A 19,213-nucleotide genomic window follows, 5' to 3' on the forward strand; every position below is an offset into this window, starting at 1 on the left:
GTGGCAGATTTCTTTCAAACTTAATTTGGGACGTCGACTCACGAAATCCATTTTTATCCATACCATTTGATCTTTTGAGAATCAAAGTGTTGTTTATAACTATGGTATCACCATACTTGAAACTTGAATCTTTGTTTCCTTTTCATGGTTGAACATTTACTTTAATCTGAAACAAGAAATCAAAACGTTTTAGTCATGATAATTAAAGCAAATAATTATCTTTAACCAAGTCTAAGCATTAGCACATTTTTGACTAATTTTATAACAAAAGTCAAGATACCAAGGCCAAATCTTTAAAGTCTAAACCATTAAAGAAATTAATATTGCAAAAAGATCAAAGCAGCAAACAAAGATGCTCTTCCAATAATCTGCTAAATTATGCAAAGATTGAACGATAACAATACTTGCTAAATTATATAACGTCTGTAATTTAAATCCAATTAAATTCTGAATTTCAAAAAATGAACAATTTAACACAAAAATCTATGCAAGCTAAAGAGGAAATCTGAACGCAAGGATTAAATAATAAACTGCAACCGGGAAAAAAAAATGAATCTTAATTCCCTGCAGTTAAACAATCAGATAAAAATAAAAATAAAACAAGAAAAAATATATTTCTTTTTTCTTTCCGGATCAATTAGAAGAATAATGAACACTTTCATTATAATGACTTTTCCAATTCATGTTCAGAATATAGATCAACATATTCTTAAAAAAAAAACCTTTTACACATATCAGAATTGTTAATGCAAAAGGATAAACAATATTTAAAGATTTTAAAAATAAAACCTTATTTTACTATTTCAGTGCAACTGATACTTTTAAAAATAATAAGAACATAAAGTTAAAACTACAATACCGAAATAAACTGATAAAAAAGAATTGTAGAGTTGAGATGATAGATTTGTTTCCTTAAATCTTTAAACGTCTCGTAGTGAAACGGTTTCGTAGTGCTCAGATTCCCATGATACGACTACAATGTTTTTATCTTCCAACACCAAAGATAGAATCTACGGACCCCTTTTATGTGTTGTACTCTAAAACAACAAAAAACTAAAAGAATAAAATCATATGGAAGATTTGGTATGAGTTGATAACTTAGTGTCCTTAGAATGAAAGGAAAGTGGCTCATATGGTCAACATGAACCATAAATTGGAGATTTGAGAATGGATTCTCACATTAATCATTTTGAAAAATATTAAGACTTATGTTAAAAAGAAATCATACCTGATTATTTGTATGCTTAATTGTTCATAATAATGATACTAATATCATAAACTAAAATAAATATTCTTTTTACTTTGTCAACAAAATATAAAGTAGAATTTGAAAAAAAAAGAATAATCTTTTTGCCCATAAGCCATTAACCAAATCCCGAAACCTGAAACTCGGGTTCGATCCAATATCTCTTTTTTACAAATGTCATTTTAAGTTTTACAAGAAATTTATTTTAAACCTTCATTTCTTATTCAAACCAACTCAGGTTTTGACATATGGTTATACTACTTCATAATGTCTAACATTCAGTTATTCCGACGAACGTCTTCGCTCATAAACTTACCGAGAAATGGTCATAAACCATTTTGTTAAAAAAGAGTTCCAATAGCAAATTTGTTCTCCTATAGTCTCCTCACGTTTATTTTTAATGCCTATACGTTGCAATGACTTTAGGAATTGAAAGTTAAACCTAGATTAGAGTGGGAATCTCCCCCAACCAAACTAAACCAAATCACATTAATATAGCATATAATTTTGCATATTCCATATATATTAATTGAGGATCATTTAAAAAGTTGTAACCTTAATTTTATACTAATTAAAAAGAGACTCTTCTTAGGTGTCACTTAATTAAGATTACAATTTAGCTTACGTGTCACCTTAAAAATCAATTGAAAAAATGTTGGTCCAAATCCAATTAATAGAAAACATTATATTAACCCAAAATATAAGAAGTGTGTACTCTTTCCTTAAATAAAAGCTACAGAACTACCTAATATAATTAACATATATATGGTAATTAATGCCTATGAATATAAAGATTTGATAACAATTTTTGCATCCTTCTTCATTTTTTTTAATTTTATATAATAAAAAAATATATTTTTTCTAGTATGTTATATTTGAATTTTTTAAAACGACTTTAAATTACAAAAATGAGGAAACCTTCTATGTTAAATTTTAATTTTTTTAAAATGACTTTAAATTACAAAAATGAAGAAACCTTATATTTTATATTTTTCTTATATGTTAGATTTTTCTTATATGTTATATTTTGAATTTTTTAAAACGATTTTAAATTACAAAAATGTAAGTTTTTCTTAAGCATACGACTACAAGAATTAAAATAACATGTATCAATTCGATGGTTGATCTGAAACCTTTCAAAACCATATAGAAGATAAATGTCAAAATATTTCAACTATGGAAACAATACTGTTCACTTTTTTCAAAAATGTGTTCGATGGGAAAAATAAGTTTTTATGTCATAATTTGTTTAATGTCTAATCCGATCAATCCATAATACATTAATTATATTTTAGTACCACAAATTTTAATAAAAATTGATCCCATCCATCCGAAAAATATATATTAACAACAAAAAACATTGTATATGTATAAATAAAATAATCAAATATATAAAAACATTGTCGATAATATATACAAATAAACTCACTCTGTGCAAGGCACATATTTTATCATAGTCTAATCTATTAAAAGAGGAGTACACATTTGACTTATACCTCAGTTTTGCAAATTATTTACAGTTCCATGCCGTTGAGATTATAAATTTGCCAAAATAAAAAATATTTTTACATAAGAGCTCTCACGTTGAAAGTTAGAGCGATTAATATATATACTACCCTTAATGAATTTTTATATATAATTAAAAACAAAATTTATGTTAATAATATTCGATTTATATGTTATATTAGATAATTGTAAATTATGATAAATTTGTCAAATAAAAACATGTTTAAAAAAAGATAATTATTATATATATTTTGTTGTTATCTGAAAATAATGTTTTCTACTATAAAATTTAAAAAATTTAAAAATGAATTTTCTGTTAATAATATTAGATTTATATGTTATATTAGATAATTGTAAATTATTATAAATTTGTCAAAATAAAAAATATTTAAAAAAAAAAGATAATTATATACTACCCTTAATGAATTTTTATACATAATTAAAAAAGAATTTATGTTAATTATATTAGATTTATATGTTATATTAGATAACTGTAAATTATGATAAATTTGTCAAATAAAAACATGTTTAAAAAAAAATTATTATATATATATATATATATATATATATATTGTGTTGTGATCTTAAAATAATTTTTTCTGCTATAAAATTTAAAAATTTAAAAAATGAATTTTATGTTAATAATATTAGATTTATATGTTATATTAGATAATTGTAAATTATTATAAATTTGTTAAAATAAAAATATTGATTTATATGGTACATTAGATAATTGTAAATTATGATAAATTTGTCAAATAAAAACGTGTTTAAAAAAAGATAATTATTATATATATTGTGTTGTTATCTGAAAATAATGTTTTCTACTATAAAATTTAAAATTTTTAAAAATGAATTTTATGTTAAATAATATTAGATTTATATGTTATATTAGATAATTGTAATTATTATAAATTTGTCAAAATAAAAAATATTAAAAAAAATAATATATACCACCTTTAATAAATTTTTATACATAATTAAAAATGAATTTTATGTTAATAATATTAGATTTATATGTTATATTAGATAATTGTAAATTCTGATAAATTTGTCAAATAAAAAATATTTAAAATAAAAGATAATTATTATATATATATATATATATTGTTTTGTTATCTAAAAATAATGTTTTCTATTATAAAAGTTAAAAATTAAGATATAAAAAATTCAAATTTAATATCAATTATGTAAAAGTTGTATAAAGATAAGTTGTCAAAATAAAAAAAAATATTTTTAACATGCCAATTCTTGTGTATATATATATATTATGTTATTATCTGGAAATAATATTTTTCTACTATGAAAATTAAGAAAAAAAATTAAAAAGATTATGCCTGCATGTTCGGACAAAACACCTAGTTTTTATATTTATAAAGTAAGGGTATAATAATTTGATCTCTTTAATAAAATCTTTTTTTTGTTATTCTTCTTGTGTATATTTTTGGTCCAAAAAACTTATTTTAGGCTCTTTTGGAATATTTCCCTTAAATAATATTACTGCGTAATTACATACATATTCTCGTTTTATGGTATATTTCTCCATCGCGCATCTCTCTCCCCCAAACACGATCTTCTTAGAGCTTGATTGGTTTCCCCGCTACCATCCGCAAACGCAGCTTTTGCGGTTGGTAGCGGTTGACAGCGTTTCGAAACAATCATACAAACCGCTATAAATCGCTTCAAACCGCTCCGAACCTCTTAAATTCAAAAGCTGGTTCCAGCTAGCGTTTGCGGTTGCGGGCGGTTGCGGGAAGATAATTTTTTTTTTTAAAAAAAAAAACCATATAAATACAAAAATAAAAATATTCAATAAATTTTTAAAAATGAAATTATAAAAATACTAAAATATATCTATGATATTTTAATAATATACAAATTTTAAAATAAAAATATTTTCTATAATTTTAAAAATTTTAAACTATAACTTTGAAAATATAATTTATATATTTATTATAATATTATGATTTTTGATATTTTTATAATTATATAAAATGTAAATATTGTTAATTTATTATTTAACCGCTGCTGTATCTAGTAGTTAACCAGTCATAAGTATCCCGCAAACGCACCAATTTCTAACCGCAGAACCAGTCGTACAAATCTCTTAAAACCGCTAGAAACCGCAACCACCTGCATCCGCAAACGCTCGCAACCGCAACCGCAACCGCTGCGTTTGAACCAGTCAGGCCCTTAATCGAATCGAGAAGCCATGGATAACAGCAGCAGCATCAACTCCACCGCCTCTACCGCGTCCAATCTGAGCACTGCTTCCTTCGAAAAGATCGATCAGGCGGCGAGCTGGGTGGGCACAACCGTCATATCCGCCTTCTTCGCCTCCCTCGAGCGTTGCTCCTGCGTTAATCTATCAACCTCCGACGATGATGACGAAGACGACGACGAATCCTACAGCCGTCCCCTTGCTCTCTCCCCCGCTCCTCACCCAGACGACATTGTTTAGCTACTCCGCTAATCCCTTTCACGGGTTCCGTTTCTCCTAGTCAGATCTGGATGCATGCTTCTCAGAACTTTTGATTGATTGTATATGCCTTATTCCTTGCTTGTTCTTCTTTCTTGATCCCACAAGTCTATTTTATATCATTTTTCTTTTATATATCATTCTGAGAGTTATTGCTTATCTCTGACTCTAGGATCAATATGAGAGTTTAAATTTGCGCATAAGTTCTTCCAAACCTTATCATTTGATCATTTATTGTTGAGAACAAGAGGGAAACAGCAGCACCAAGTTCTGAGGAGCTGGCAATCACTATATCATCCACATACACCAGAACTGCATAGGCAAATGCCAGTTGTGTAGAATAATTATTTGTTTTATGATTGTAATCAAATAGAAAGCCTCAAGGGCGCCTCCATATTCTAAGCTCTCAAACTATTTGATTGAAGAAATTCTCCTCTAGCTGTTCGGGGTCAAGGACTCCTTCCCCTTCTTCAAACTCTGATTGACGAATCTCTGATCAACCATAGAACCTTGTTTGTGTATTAATCGATCTTTTAAGTGGTTGATCAAAAAAGAAAAAGTGTTTTGAGTTTTCTTTTGAGAACTTGTATTTTCATGATCACTGGCACTCTCTATAATGGTTGCAAATTATGGTGTTTACCACATGTCTGGGTTCATGGTTGCAAGTTCTGATTTTTACCACAATCTGGTTTCATCTTTCTCGTGTTTGGGTTTTATGCGATCCTTTAGTTTTTAAGGAATGTAGTAACTGAATGTCGAAGCAAAATTATATTTTCCCTCTCTAGCTTTTTTTTTCTTCTTGTTGCCTTATTTATAAGTTTTAGTGAAGCTGCATTTTTGGGAGAATGATCCCTCTGTCTTAGGGTTTTGTGAAGAAAAGAAGTCACACACCCACGAAGTGTCTTTGTGTTGATGTATTATGTTATTTTGTCATCTTATCATGAGCTTTGTCAATCTCTCTTCTAGAAATTTGAGGCAGTGTCCAAAATTTGGCATGGCTGTGTGATAAAAGTTTTATCTTTTGGAGCACTCTAACGCCAGAGTGCCAACCACTTAGATAAAGAAGCATCTCATTACAAAATCTAAACCATAATCACAACTAACTAAGAAGTAACCACAAGCTCTAAACCATAATCCCAACATAATAAGCTGCATTCTTCAAATGTTAAAACCCAAATACCAAAATAGAACTTCTAGCATATTATAGGAGTGTATTCAAATTTGAATTGAAGTGATTTATATTAAATTGACTGTGAAAAAAAACTACAAAAGACTTCTAAAGTACTTGTAAACCAAGCCCCTAATCTGCAATCTTCAAAGGAAATACAAGTACTTCTGACATATTTACTAATATGATATTAGTCTCAAATTTCAAGAAATTTCTACGCCCTTTTTCCTTTTCCCATTCTTAAAATCATTATATGCCATTTGGGATGAAATTAAGTGAATGTGGGTCTTTTAAGTTTTAGGCTTCGTTTTTTTCTTCACTGGGAGTAATCAAGCATGAGGTACGTTCCGAGTGAAATGCTATCCTTCATGGAAGGTAGTGAAGTTGAAATCTCTTACCGAAACAAAGGCTTTGAAAACGTTTGGTGTAAAGCCATTATAGAGGCAAATCCCAAGTCTAGACTCCACCAAAGAGAAAGGTGTTTCCGGTTGCTTAAGGATGACCGATTCCACCGGAGCATGTACAAGTTGGCATCATTATCAAGGTAGGCTCCATCGTGGACGCTGATCAGAAAGGTATGTGGTGGACTGGTCTTGTGGTCAAACAAATTGGTGGTGACAAGTACTTGGTTGTTTAATTCACCACCTGAGATCATTCTGTTTGCTCAAAAGCATTTGAGGCCACATCGATTTTTTTTTTTTCAATTTTGTTGCTTTTCTAGCAAGTATGAGGTTTTAGTTGTGAAGTTACTTAACTTAACTGCTAGTTCCTGAGGCGTTTGAGCGAGGAATCAATTTTTAGCTCTGGATATTAGTGGAAGTGAGTGCTTATTTACATAAAACAGAGGTCGTTTGGGTTACTGCAATGATCATTGTTGGGGATGGATTTAACCCATCCACAAAGCCCATCGAACAAAAGGCCCAATCCAGCAAACCGAGTCGACGTCGGCTCGGAAGCCGATTCTCGAGGCTTCGACTTAACCAGGGAATGCTGTTAGTCGAAGCAGAGAGCAAACGGAGCAGGACTGATCGACTAAGCGGCTCAGAGCGAGCATCTCCTAGTCAGGCCCGAAGGGCCGACAAGGCCCAATCGGTAAAAGGAGATTAGGTTAAGGTAATCGAACAGAGTATAAAAGGAGAGGAAAGCAAAGGAGAAAGGCATCGACACTTAGCTACACAAACTTAGCGGCAAGATTAGGGTTTATCATCCGTACAATCATCTCTCTGCTATTTGTACTTTTCCGGTTTAAGCTCTCACGAGCTCCGGCTTGCTTTTACTTTCTCCACCTTTGTAACATCATCTCGAAATCTAATAAACGCCTCTGTTCGACCCATTTTTAGTATTGTTTACTTCATCCGAGACCAAACTCACCTTAAACAATTGGCGCCCACCGTGGGGCAGAACAGACCCAGCGTTTCTAGACCGATATGACCACCGGAGGTACGAACCCAGATACCTCAGGAGAGGAGCCGGCGCTCACGCCTCCTCCGCCTCCTCCCCTCCTCTCGTCGGAGTTCATGAGTTCAGTCATAGCCCGACTCGCTCATCAAGAAGAAGTTCAGAAGACGACGAATGATCAGCTCGCCGCCATTGTCGCTGCTCTTAGCGCGTCCACCGGCATCTCACAACCACTCCGTCGTTACCTCTTCAATACAAACCCCCTACTCCGACAGAAGGACGAACGACGAACCCAGTCGATCCTACTCTTCAACTCGCGGAAACCCTCGTCGCCGATGCTCTTCCTACGGCGTCAGATCCATCGACTGTCCGAGAAATCGCTGAGCTTAAATTAAATTTCCAACAAATGAGTTCGAGGATCCACCAAGCAACGAGCGCAGTACCCGAGATTGACAGTGTCATCGCATCAACATCGCGTACTCCTTTCACCGAAGAACTGACGGAGGTTAAACTCCGAAAGATGGACAAGTTGGACAAGTTGCGTCTCCCGCCAACTTTTCATCGAAACACTCAACGAGCAAGCCTTAACCTGGTTCTCGGGACTCGAAGAGAATTCAATTAGAAGCTTCAAAGAGCTCTGCTCGGCGTTTCTCAAGACTTACATCATGTTCACCAAACGTGAAGCAACGGCTTCGACCCTCTGGAACCTCAAGCAAACGAAGGACCAGAATCTTCGTGATTACATGGAACGGTTTAAGTCGGTCGTGTCAAGAATCAACATCCCAGACCACATCGCCGTCGATGCCTTGAGGAACAATCTCCTCGTGGAATGTAGGTTCCGAGAAGATCTCTATCGATGCCCCACCACCTCGTTGCAAGATGCCGTTGCTCGTTCTCACAACTTCATTCGTATGGAAGAGGACACTAAAGCTATCTTGAGCAAGCACAACTCGGCGAAGCAATCAGCGCCTAAAAACGCTGCCACAGCTCACGTCGAACCTCGTCAACATGCTCCAAGTGACAAAAACAACCGTAAGAACGGCCTCCTTTACGTCGTCGACGAAAACGGGAAGAAGTGGAACACCTTTCATCGGGAAACCGATCCTCCAAGTGAATCCCCCCGAGCAACAGCGCCAGCCACGGTCGCCCAGGTCGATTCGGCAGCAGGTTCTTCCCGGACCCCACCAGGGCTTACTAAATCGTGCAAACTCCACGGTGTAAAAGGTCACGACACTTCAGCCCTTACCTTATCTTCTTCTCCACCATCGGTTTCTCTCCCTCTCCCCGAGTCCCCGTCGTCTTTAACTAAACCTATATTTATGGAGATTTTATCTTTTACTGTTTAATTAATGCATTAGTTAAATTAATCTATTTTAATTAAAAAAATTCCACGGCTCCATTAATATTAAAATATTAACAACTATAAAATTAAATGAAAATTATGGAAAATATATGTATACACAACTATTAATATTAAAATATTAACAACTATATATATATATATATAATATTAACAACTATAAAATTTAATGATAATCAGTATACACAAATCAATTTTTCCAAAATCATAATGTTAACTTACGGAACAGTGAGGTTTAAATTTCAAAAATTAATGTATAATATCTATCCAAAAAATAACACTACTTAATTGCTATATTAGATCCTATTATTTCTATATAAAAATTATATAATTAATGAGTAATATTTATTGTAACAATAAGATTTGGAAACTAAAACATACAAAACAATAATTATCTTACATGTTACTAAATCACATAACTAGTTACCACAATTATTCATTCCCTTTGACTTTTCCCTTGACCTGCGGACAAACAACTTAATTTTTATTAAAAGTTTAAGCTAAAAATATATCCAAAATTGACAGCTTTTATACGAAATTTAGATCATAAATATGTACTATCAATTTATTTCCTATATTCTCGCTGACCAATATTACCTTTAATACAAACTTAAGCTTATTTATAATTTTTTTTATCAGTTACATCAAATTTTATAGTTTCATTTTATTTTCTTACTGACTTAAATCTTAATTTTTATATGTTCCAAATTTGATAGAAATTTAACAATCATTTTATTTTCATAAAAATGTTTATAACTAGTGTACCATTTAAAAATAGCATACTTACTCATAATTGTCTATTTTCCATACTTTTCATTTTAATTTTTTTTCCGCTATATATCTTAGACATGGATCTAATTATAAAAATGTTGGATTTATACTCAACATTGGTAATACATTTTATGTTAAAACGCAAAAAAAAAAAAACAAATTACACGGTTTTATAGAACTATATTTACAAATCCCCCTATACATTAAAAGATAAGTCACTTTAGTGATTTCTGCTGAGGTGGCACTCATATAGAGCTTCTCAGGAAAAACGTTATAATTCTATTGGCTGGTTTTTTTGAATTTTTCTTTTTCATTTATTTTAATCAATCGCTTATGTAGACAAGCCCAAAATTATTGTCGATTTCGTTAAGCCCATATATAGCTAGGGGATAATAATTATCGATTTAGTTTAGCCTTGGGTATCCGTTCGGGTTCGGGTCGGGTATTTTGGATTTTCGGGTATTTCGGTATAGAGGTGTAGAACCCGTTCGGGTATTTCTGTACTTCGGGTCAGGTTCGGATATTTAGATTTTGAAAAAAAAAATTAAAATTTTCATTTCTCAAGTTTCTTATATTTAAAAATATAACTTTCAGTTAACTAATTTTTTATTTTTAATAGATTGAATAGTTAATAGATTTGGACATAACATTTTAAAACTAAAAAGGCATTAATTTAGTTATTTTTTAAAAATTTTGGATGTAACTTTTTGTTAATTTTGTTAAATAAAAAACTTGACATGCATTTTAAGTGAGTAGCAAATCATTTTTTTCGTAATTGTATGTATATCATATGAACTTAAAGTATGTGTAGTATCAATATAAATATTTTATATAAAATGAGAGATGTAAACTAAAAATATAAGGTTAATTATACATATGTTCGGTTATCTTCGGATATCCATTCGGGTTCGGATATTATCCGTTCGAGTTCGGGTATCCAATCTCTCCTTATTCAATACCCATTCGGGTATTTTGCTACTTCGGTTCGGATTTCAGTTCGGGTTTTTCGGATCGGGTTCGGGTGCCACTTCGGATATCGGCTAAAGTGCCCACCCCTACTAATTAGGTTGTTTGTTTTTAATAACTTACCTTTCTAATATGGATTACTTGCGCAAGTTGAATTCATTAAATATGCAAATAACTTATTGACAAAATTTGTTTTTAATAACTTACCTTTCTAATATAGATTACTTGCGCAAGTTGAAATCATTAAATATGCAAATCACTTATTCACAATATGGATTACTTGCGCAAGTTGAAATCATTAAATTTTATCGATTTAGTTTACCCTTGGGCAAGATTTAGAATTAAGACAAATATTAAAAACTTTCCTTATTATTCAAACGGTAAACTTGCGCATGTTGATATCATATTTATTATATTGCTTATAAAATATTTTAATGTTTCTAATTAGGTTGTTTGTTTTTAATAATTTACCTTTCTAATATGGATTACTTGCGCAAGTTAAAATCATATCATATGCAAATCATTTTTTGACAATACACATTTAATATCTTTCTTTAAACGATTTCATTATTTATTGTGCAAAATATTGTGCGTCATTAATATGAGAAATAAATCGACTGTATATATATATGAGACATCCAAGGTCTTAAAATACAAACATTATCTTTTCATTCTTTAAAATATTATTCACAAATCTCTCCTCTCATACTATTAAGGTATTACGACGATGCTGCTTGTGTGCTAAGAAAAATGTGTTTAGACGCAAAGGCTCCTCATCTTTCATCGACTCTGCCACCCACTTTGCCTTGGAAGTATCATATGCTACTTGATGAATCGACTCTGCCACCCACTTTCATCGACTCTGCCACCCACTTTACCTTGGAAGTATTATAGAAAGATTAATAATGTTTTATTTATTCCTTTTAATATTTATAAACTATAAAATACAATGAACGAAATTTTATATAAGATAATTATAATAGTTTTATACTCTACTTGATGAATTATGTTTGAGTATAATTATATAATAACTGTTTTAAATATTACAAAATCCAAAAATGTTTATTAATATTATTTTTAAATTATTTATCGTTGTTTAAAGAATAAATTTATCATAATTTTAAAATAATTTATAAAATGCTTACAAAATGCAAGGCAAAGTTTCACTTTCAAGAGTTAAGTCGAGATCTGGATTAAAAATCCTAATAACTGGTAAAGAAGGGAAGTCGGAGACAAAAATATTGAATGTTGTCTACAAACAAGTTTTTCAGAATATTTCGTAGTCACGGTACGTAATTTTAATCTACTTTTTTTCAAATACAAATTTTAAAATGAATAAACTGTTGCAATTATTTATTTTTTGTATTTGCTAGATGGGTTGTGATGAGTTAGGAGACCGATGACGGTATGTCAATTTAATATTATTTCATGTTCAATAAAATTTAGAAATTTATAAATCTATCAAATAATGTTAACCCGTCAAATTGCTTACAAAAATTATTTAATTTTTTGCAAGTTTCTAATTGAATTTTCTTTCTTTGTCGAGAAATGTAGTTCATAATTTATATTATTTATGGATAATATTTTGATTTTTATTATATTTTCTATTAATATGTCTACATAAATGTTTGTTTATTATTTATGGAAAAATAATATTATTCACCTAAAATAAAGAATTACGAAACAGATACAATACAATTGTAATTAATGATAATATAAAATCTGTTACTTCTAAAACTATACACTATTTATTCTATTTTTTGAATGAAAGTATCTTCGTAAACCCACAAAATATTTTGTGACGTTGCAATTATACATACACACAATATCTGCCTCTTCATAGTGACGTTACTGTGTTCCCTCTCGTGAGGTACGGGCCGAGAGAGAACACAGGGTGCGGACCGATCATGTTCTTATGCCCGCACAGGGTGCGAGCCGGTCACCTAGTATAATATTATGTACAAACAAAAATTAAAATGTTAAATTAAATATTCATGCGGTCGCACGGGTCAACGTCTATATACTATATAATTATATAAAGCTTGTTTCTTCAAAGTTGCTAATTAACAAGATCGCGACATGTGTCAATAATTTTTTTAAAATTGTGACATGTGTCAAAAATATGATATCCCTTTTTGTAAGATTTAAAAATATGATATATTATTATAAAAATGTATTTTTACAATATTTTTAAGATTTTGGAAAAGAACAATTACTATTACATAATCTTTTACAATTATATATTGTTAAAATTATGGGATAGTAATTTTTATTTTTATTTTAAATCCTAAACAAGTAAATAATTATAAAAGATTATTTGAAAGTAAATTTGTTTTTTCAAATATTTAATTTTCTTTTTTAAAGATACTAAAGAAAGAAAATTGTGAAAACAATATTAACTAAAAATTTTAAAAAACGAATTATCAAAATCCTACAAATACAAGAAAATATTTAATAAATATCATAAAGTAAAACTAACTATAAAATAAGTAATATTTATTTTTTAAAAGTCTAAACAAAAGAAAATTGTAATAAAAATTACTATTATTTTACTATAAATAGCAAACTTTTCTTTTTAATAGGTAATTGTATGTTAAAAAATTATAAACCAAAAAATAACTACAAATATTTCACAACTATATTTAGTTTTAAATTTCCACATATTATTTTCACAAAACGAAATATTATTTACGAGAAAAGTATTACCTAAGCATTTTATTTTAATTTTTTGATAAAACTCAATTTTTTATAATCTTATTACATTTTATGATGCTAACGCAATTTTTTTCCAACTATGATGTGTTGTCATACAGTTGACTATAAATATATATAATGTTTCTCTCGACTATGGCGACACGGGAGGCGATCTAGGGTTTCGATGCCTACACGACGATGGGATCCTGGAATCGGAGATGAGATACGGATTGGAGCAGAAGGTCAGCAAGGAAAAAATCAGGAGTTATCGGAAGGGAGATTTTCTTCAAATCTCACGCGATTTGATTGGGTTTCAGGAATAGGGAACTTTGGGATCTTTTGGCCGGTTTGGGTAATAAAATGGAGTACGATTTCCATAGGAATGGTGGAGATGATTACCACAGTTGATTCACAGGTTCGATTAGAATTTGTTATCAGGAGACTGTGTAATCCAGAATTGCATAAGGCTTGGGAACGATGGAATGGGCTGGGAGTTTTAATCCTTACGCAGAGCAGTTTTATTTATATTTATTCTCATCTCAGGCCGCAATACTCACCAAGGAAGGAATGGGGTTGCGATATTGTAGTTATGGCCAGTACAAGGAGGTCACAACGGAAATATATGGGGGTCTATATAGGACTTATTGATTGTGTGGTTGACACAAAATATGGCTGGAGTTTAAAGGGTTGCATTTACGTTGGCATTTTCTCAGGTTTCAGGATTCTTATAGGAACAAAAGAATGGAGCTTTTGGGTTTTCTGGATGCAGGGAATAACAATATTTGCTAGATATAAATTACGGTTGATAGAATTATGTATGCAATATGTATGGTGGTGTGTGATTTTGTGGGGGTTTGGGGACTCTCGAATCAAGTTTGTAACAGGTGTTCTGCAACTATATAGTTGTTTTTTTTATATGGGTGCTTGTCGCCTTAATCACTTATGGTGGGAAGATGAGTTGGATGAGTTGATTTTGATCTGGCCTAACATGAGGTTAATAATGTCTGGTCGTGGTATCACTTTATCTCTGAATCATTTGGTACTGGTATGGGTGCATTATTGCTTACCTAACAAGGCAATGGACATGCCAAGATATGAGATGGTTTGGTATTTTTTGGTGCTATTCATTAAGAAATGGCTGTTTGGTTCATATTGTAAATTCTTGGGTTGGGTTCAATGGAAAATTCGTGGAAAATTATCAAGATATCCAAATGTACGTAGGCTGTCCTTTTGTTGGCCCATTTACTTGAGATGGGTTTGTTGGCAACTTATCGGTTTTGTTTTATATAGAGATCACCTGCTTTGCAAAGGTTCCCGACATGATTCAATATGGTTTTACAGTAATAGCGGGAGTTTGGTTAGCAAATATTGGCGCGATATTTTAAAATGGTTCTACGGACTAGATGGTACATATTATAAACATAGTCAAGATCCTAAGATTTTGAGAATTTCATTTCAGTTACATAATCCTCATGCATATTTTAGAGTGAACCGTAAGTGCTCAGTTAATAATAAGTATATGTTTATTGGTATTACGGGCTCTAGGGATGTTGGTAATATGACGGCTGAATGTTGGAAGAATGGACCTAACTGGTGTACTAAGGATTCAAAAGAGATCGACGGTAATTTTATGGGGCTTAAGCGTATTTTTCATGGTTTGAGAGACTTTGGGATTAAAAGATTGCTGAGTATCATTAAACTCAGATCTTCCGGCTCGAAGGAGCTATATTTATATATGAAAATATTAAGTTGGAACTGCAGAGGTATGGGAAGTCACTGGACGATAAGTTACCTTACGGAGATATGGCATAAACACAAACCAGATTTTTTATTTTTATCTGAGACGAAGCAGGAGTTTGGATTTGTACAACGATTTCCATCACATTTTGGTTTTGATAGTCTGGTTACGGTGGATCCAACTGTGAGAAGTGGCGGGTTGGCTCTTTATTACAATAATGAGTATCAAGTTAAAGTCTTATATTCTAGCAATAGAATGATAGATGTAGAGGCAGTGGTAAATGGGAAACAAGCTTTCCTTACTTTTGTATATGGAGAGCCAGATCATACACTAAGGGATCAGGTTTGGGAGAGATTAACCCGGTATGGTTTAGCCAGATCGGAACCTTGGTTTATTATAGGAGATCTAAATGAGATCACTGGGAATCATGAAAAGGATGGTGGTTCTCTGAGAAGTGCGACATCGTTTATTCCCTTCAATAATATGATCTGAAATAGTGGATTATTAGAATTTCCGGCTCGTGGAAATAAAATGTCATGGCAAGGACGGAGGGGTAAAGGAAAGGGTGCGGTAATGGTCCGTTGCAGACTAGATAGAGCTTTGGCTAATGAGGAATGGCATACACTCTTCCCATGCTCTTATACAGAATATTTGAGGATTGTAGGTTCGGATCATCGTCCTGTGGTGGCTTTTTTGGATGAGAAACCGCCAAAGAGAAGAAAGGGACAATTCAAGTTTGATAAAAGATGGATAGGCCAAGAGGGGCTTATGGAATCAATAGTGTCGGGCTGGACAGAAACTCGCGCAGGTCAACCAGGGGATTTTATCTCTAAAATTAGTAATTGCCGTCATGAAATATCCTCATGGCGGAAAGACAACCAACCATATGGAAAGGAAAAGATTCAGAATCTTCAACAAGCTTTAGAAGAGGTTCAAATGGATAACAATAGATCACAGGAGGATATTATTGAGATTTCTAAGAAATTACAAGAGGCCTATAAGGACGAGGAGGAATATTGGCATCAGAAGAGCCGCAATATGTGGTATTCATCTGGGGATCTTAATACAAAGTTTTATCATGCTTTAACAAAGCAACGTCGGATTCGAAATAAAATAGTGGGCCTCCATGATGAAAGGGGTAATTGGGTCACAGATGAGACTGGTGTGGAAAAGGTGGCGGTAGATTACTTTGAGGATTTGTTCACATCTACCACCCCTACTGAGTTTGATAGTTTTCTGGAGGAGATAGGGACATCAATCACCCCACAGATGAATCATATGCTACTACGGGTAGCAACGGAAGAAGAGATCCGACAAACGTTATTCATGATGCACCCGGAGAAAGCCCCAGGACCGGATGGAATGACAGTTCTTTTTTTATCAACATTCTTGGCATATAATTAAAGCAGATGTGGTGGAGTTGGTGAATAATTTTTTGGTCACAGGACATCTGGATCCAAGGCTAAATTTAACTAATATTTGTATGATTCCAAAGGTGGAGAGACCTACAAGGATGACGGAACTAAGGCCTATAAGTCTTTGTAATGTTGGGTACAAGATAATTTCGAAGGTTTTGTGCCAAAGATTGAAAAGGTGTCTTCCCGGGTTAATTTCGGAAACACAATCGGCTTTTGTGGCAGGAAGGTTAATTTCAGATAATATTCTTATTGCGCAGGAAATGTTTCATGGCCTACGAACTAATAAGTCTTGTCAGAATAAGTTTATGGCTATAAAAACCGATATGAGTAAGGCATATGATCGGATAGAGTGGAATTTTATTGAGGCTCTCCTGTACAAAATGGGTTTTGATTCTCACTGGATCAAATTGATGCGAGAGTGTGTCTCCTCAGTCCAGTATAGAGTTCTTCTAAATGGGCAGCCTCGGGGACTTATAATCCCTCAGAGAGGATTACGTCAAGGAGATCCTTTATCTCCTTACTTGTTTATTATGTGCACGGAGGCTTTGATTTCAAACATTAAAAAGGCGGAAAGGGTCAAACTATTAACCGGGATGAAAGTGGCAAGGGCTTGTCCTGCAATCTCTCATCTACTATTTGCAGATGACAGTTTGTTTTTCTATAAGGCAAACAAGGAAGAGTGTCAAACTATTCTTAAGATTCTAAAGGAATATGAGACTGTTTCAGGGCAACAGATTAATTTCCAGAAATCGTCAATTCAATTTGGACACAAGGTTGATGAAGCTATCCGGCAAGAGTTAAGAGATTTCTTGGGAATTCATAATCTAGGGAGAATGGGATCTTATTTAGGCTTGCCGGAAAGTCTGGGTGGCTCTAAGGTACAAGTGTTTGGATTTGTTCAAGAGCGGCTGAATAAAAGGGTTAATGGATGGACCTTTCGTTTTTTCACAAAAGGTGGAAAGGAGGTGATTATTAAATCGGTGATTACGGTTTTACCAAACCATGTGATGTCTGTGTATAGGCTACCGAAAGCTACAGTTAAGAAGCTAACGGGCGCCGTAGCCCAATTTTGGTGGAGCCCAGGAGGTAGTGCAAGAGGTATGCATTGGAAATCATGGGATAAATTGTGTGAAACCAAAGATAATGGTGGTTTGGGCTTTAAGGATCTCATGGATTTTAATACAGCAATGCTTGGTAAGCAACTATGGAGGCTAATTGAGAAGCCAAATACTCTTTTCTCAAGAGTTTTTAAAGGACGGTATTATAGGAATGCTTCACCCCTGGAACCGATCCGATCTTACTCCCCGTCATATGGCTGGAGGAGTATTACTTCTCCTAGATCTCTGGTTTGTAAAGGACTAATTAAAAGGGTGGGAACAGGATCATCTATCTCTGTATGGAATGATCCTTGGATCCCAGCCACTCGCCCGAGACCAGCAAACAAAAATTCTCACAACTTTTATCCGGAACTCACAGTGGATTCCCTCATCAATCAGGAATCTCGCTCATGGAATGTACAGGCGATCAGGGCTCTAGTGGATCCGAAAGACGCAAGAATTATTGAAAGTATCCCTTTAAGTAGGAACCAGGTTGAGGATAAGAATGGATGGCATTTTACTAATAATGGAAAATATTCGGTCCAATCAGGTTATCAGGTTGAACGTGTTTACCCTGACAGGGTAAAACCTCCTGATTTTTATGGCCCCACAGTGGATATTCTTAAAGCTTTCTGCTGGAAAGTGCGGTGTCCACCGAAGATAAGGCATTTCTTGTGGCAAATGGTATCAGGATGTATATCGGTAATGAAAAATTTAAAGGCACGAGGGATAAGAGGAGATATATGTTGTGCTCGTTGTGGAGATCCGGAAGAATCAATAAATCATGTATTTTTTGAATGTCCTCCTACACGTCAAGTGTGGGCGCTATCCAAGATCCCTTCAGCGCATAATATCTTTCCTATTAGCTCTTTATTTGTTAATATAGATCATCTTTTTTGGAGAGTGCAACCGAAAATGGATGACCATCAGTTTGCATGGATTTTATGGTATATTTGGAAAGCCCGAAATAACAAAGTTTATAGTAATTTGGATATTGATCCGCGGGACACTCTTAAATTAGCTGAAGTGGAATCATCACTCTGGGCAGAAGCACAGGTGGGAAATGAGCCAAGGAGGGGGTTCTCGGTACAAACCATTCCTCCTTTAGAGACATCAGGTAGATGGTGTTTTATTGATGGCTCATGGAAGGATAAGGAATTAATGTCAGGGCAAGGCTGGTATAGTACTTTACCAGGATTTGATAGTCTACTGGGGGCAAGGAATGTACGGGCATGCCTCTCTCCCTTCATTCGGAGATAGAGGCTTTGATTTGGGCAATGGAATGTATGAAGAATTTAAGACAGGTCCAGGTTACGTTTGCAACGGATTGTTCTCAATTGGTGAAGATGGTTTCGGAACCAGAAGAATGGCC

General features: G+C 33.1%; 1 protein-coding gene across 1 annotated transcript; it reads left to right on the top strand.

Annotated features, from left to right (window-relative positions):
• Window positions 1–4,950: 4,950 nt before the first annotated feature.
• On the top strand, window positions 4,951–5,365 carry LOC106451632. The gene has a single exon (XM_013893576.3). It carries the CDS (start codon window positions 4,965–4,967, stop codon window positions 5,211–5,213), a length of 249 nt encoding a protein of 82 aa, XP_013749030.1. The 5' UTR covers window positions 4,951–4,964; the 3' UTR covers window positions 5,214–5,365.
• The last annotated feature ends 13,848 nt before the right edge of the window (window positions 5,366–19,213 follow it).

The sequence above is a fragment of the Brassica napus genome, chromosome A5 (assembly GCF_020379485.1).
Source record: "Brassica napus cultivar Da-Ae chromosome A5, Da-Ae, whole genome shotgun sequence".
NCBI classification, from domain to species: Eukaryota; Viridiplantae; Streptophyta; class Magnoliopsida; order Brassicales; family Brassicaceae; genus Brassica; species Brassica napus.

Coding starts and splice junctions, on each gene's coding strand:
- LOC106451632 (XM_013893576.3), top strand. CDS start 4,965: ATGGATAACAGCAGCAGCATCAACTCCACCGCCTCTACCGCGTCCAAT.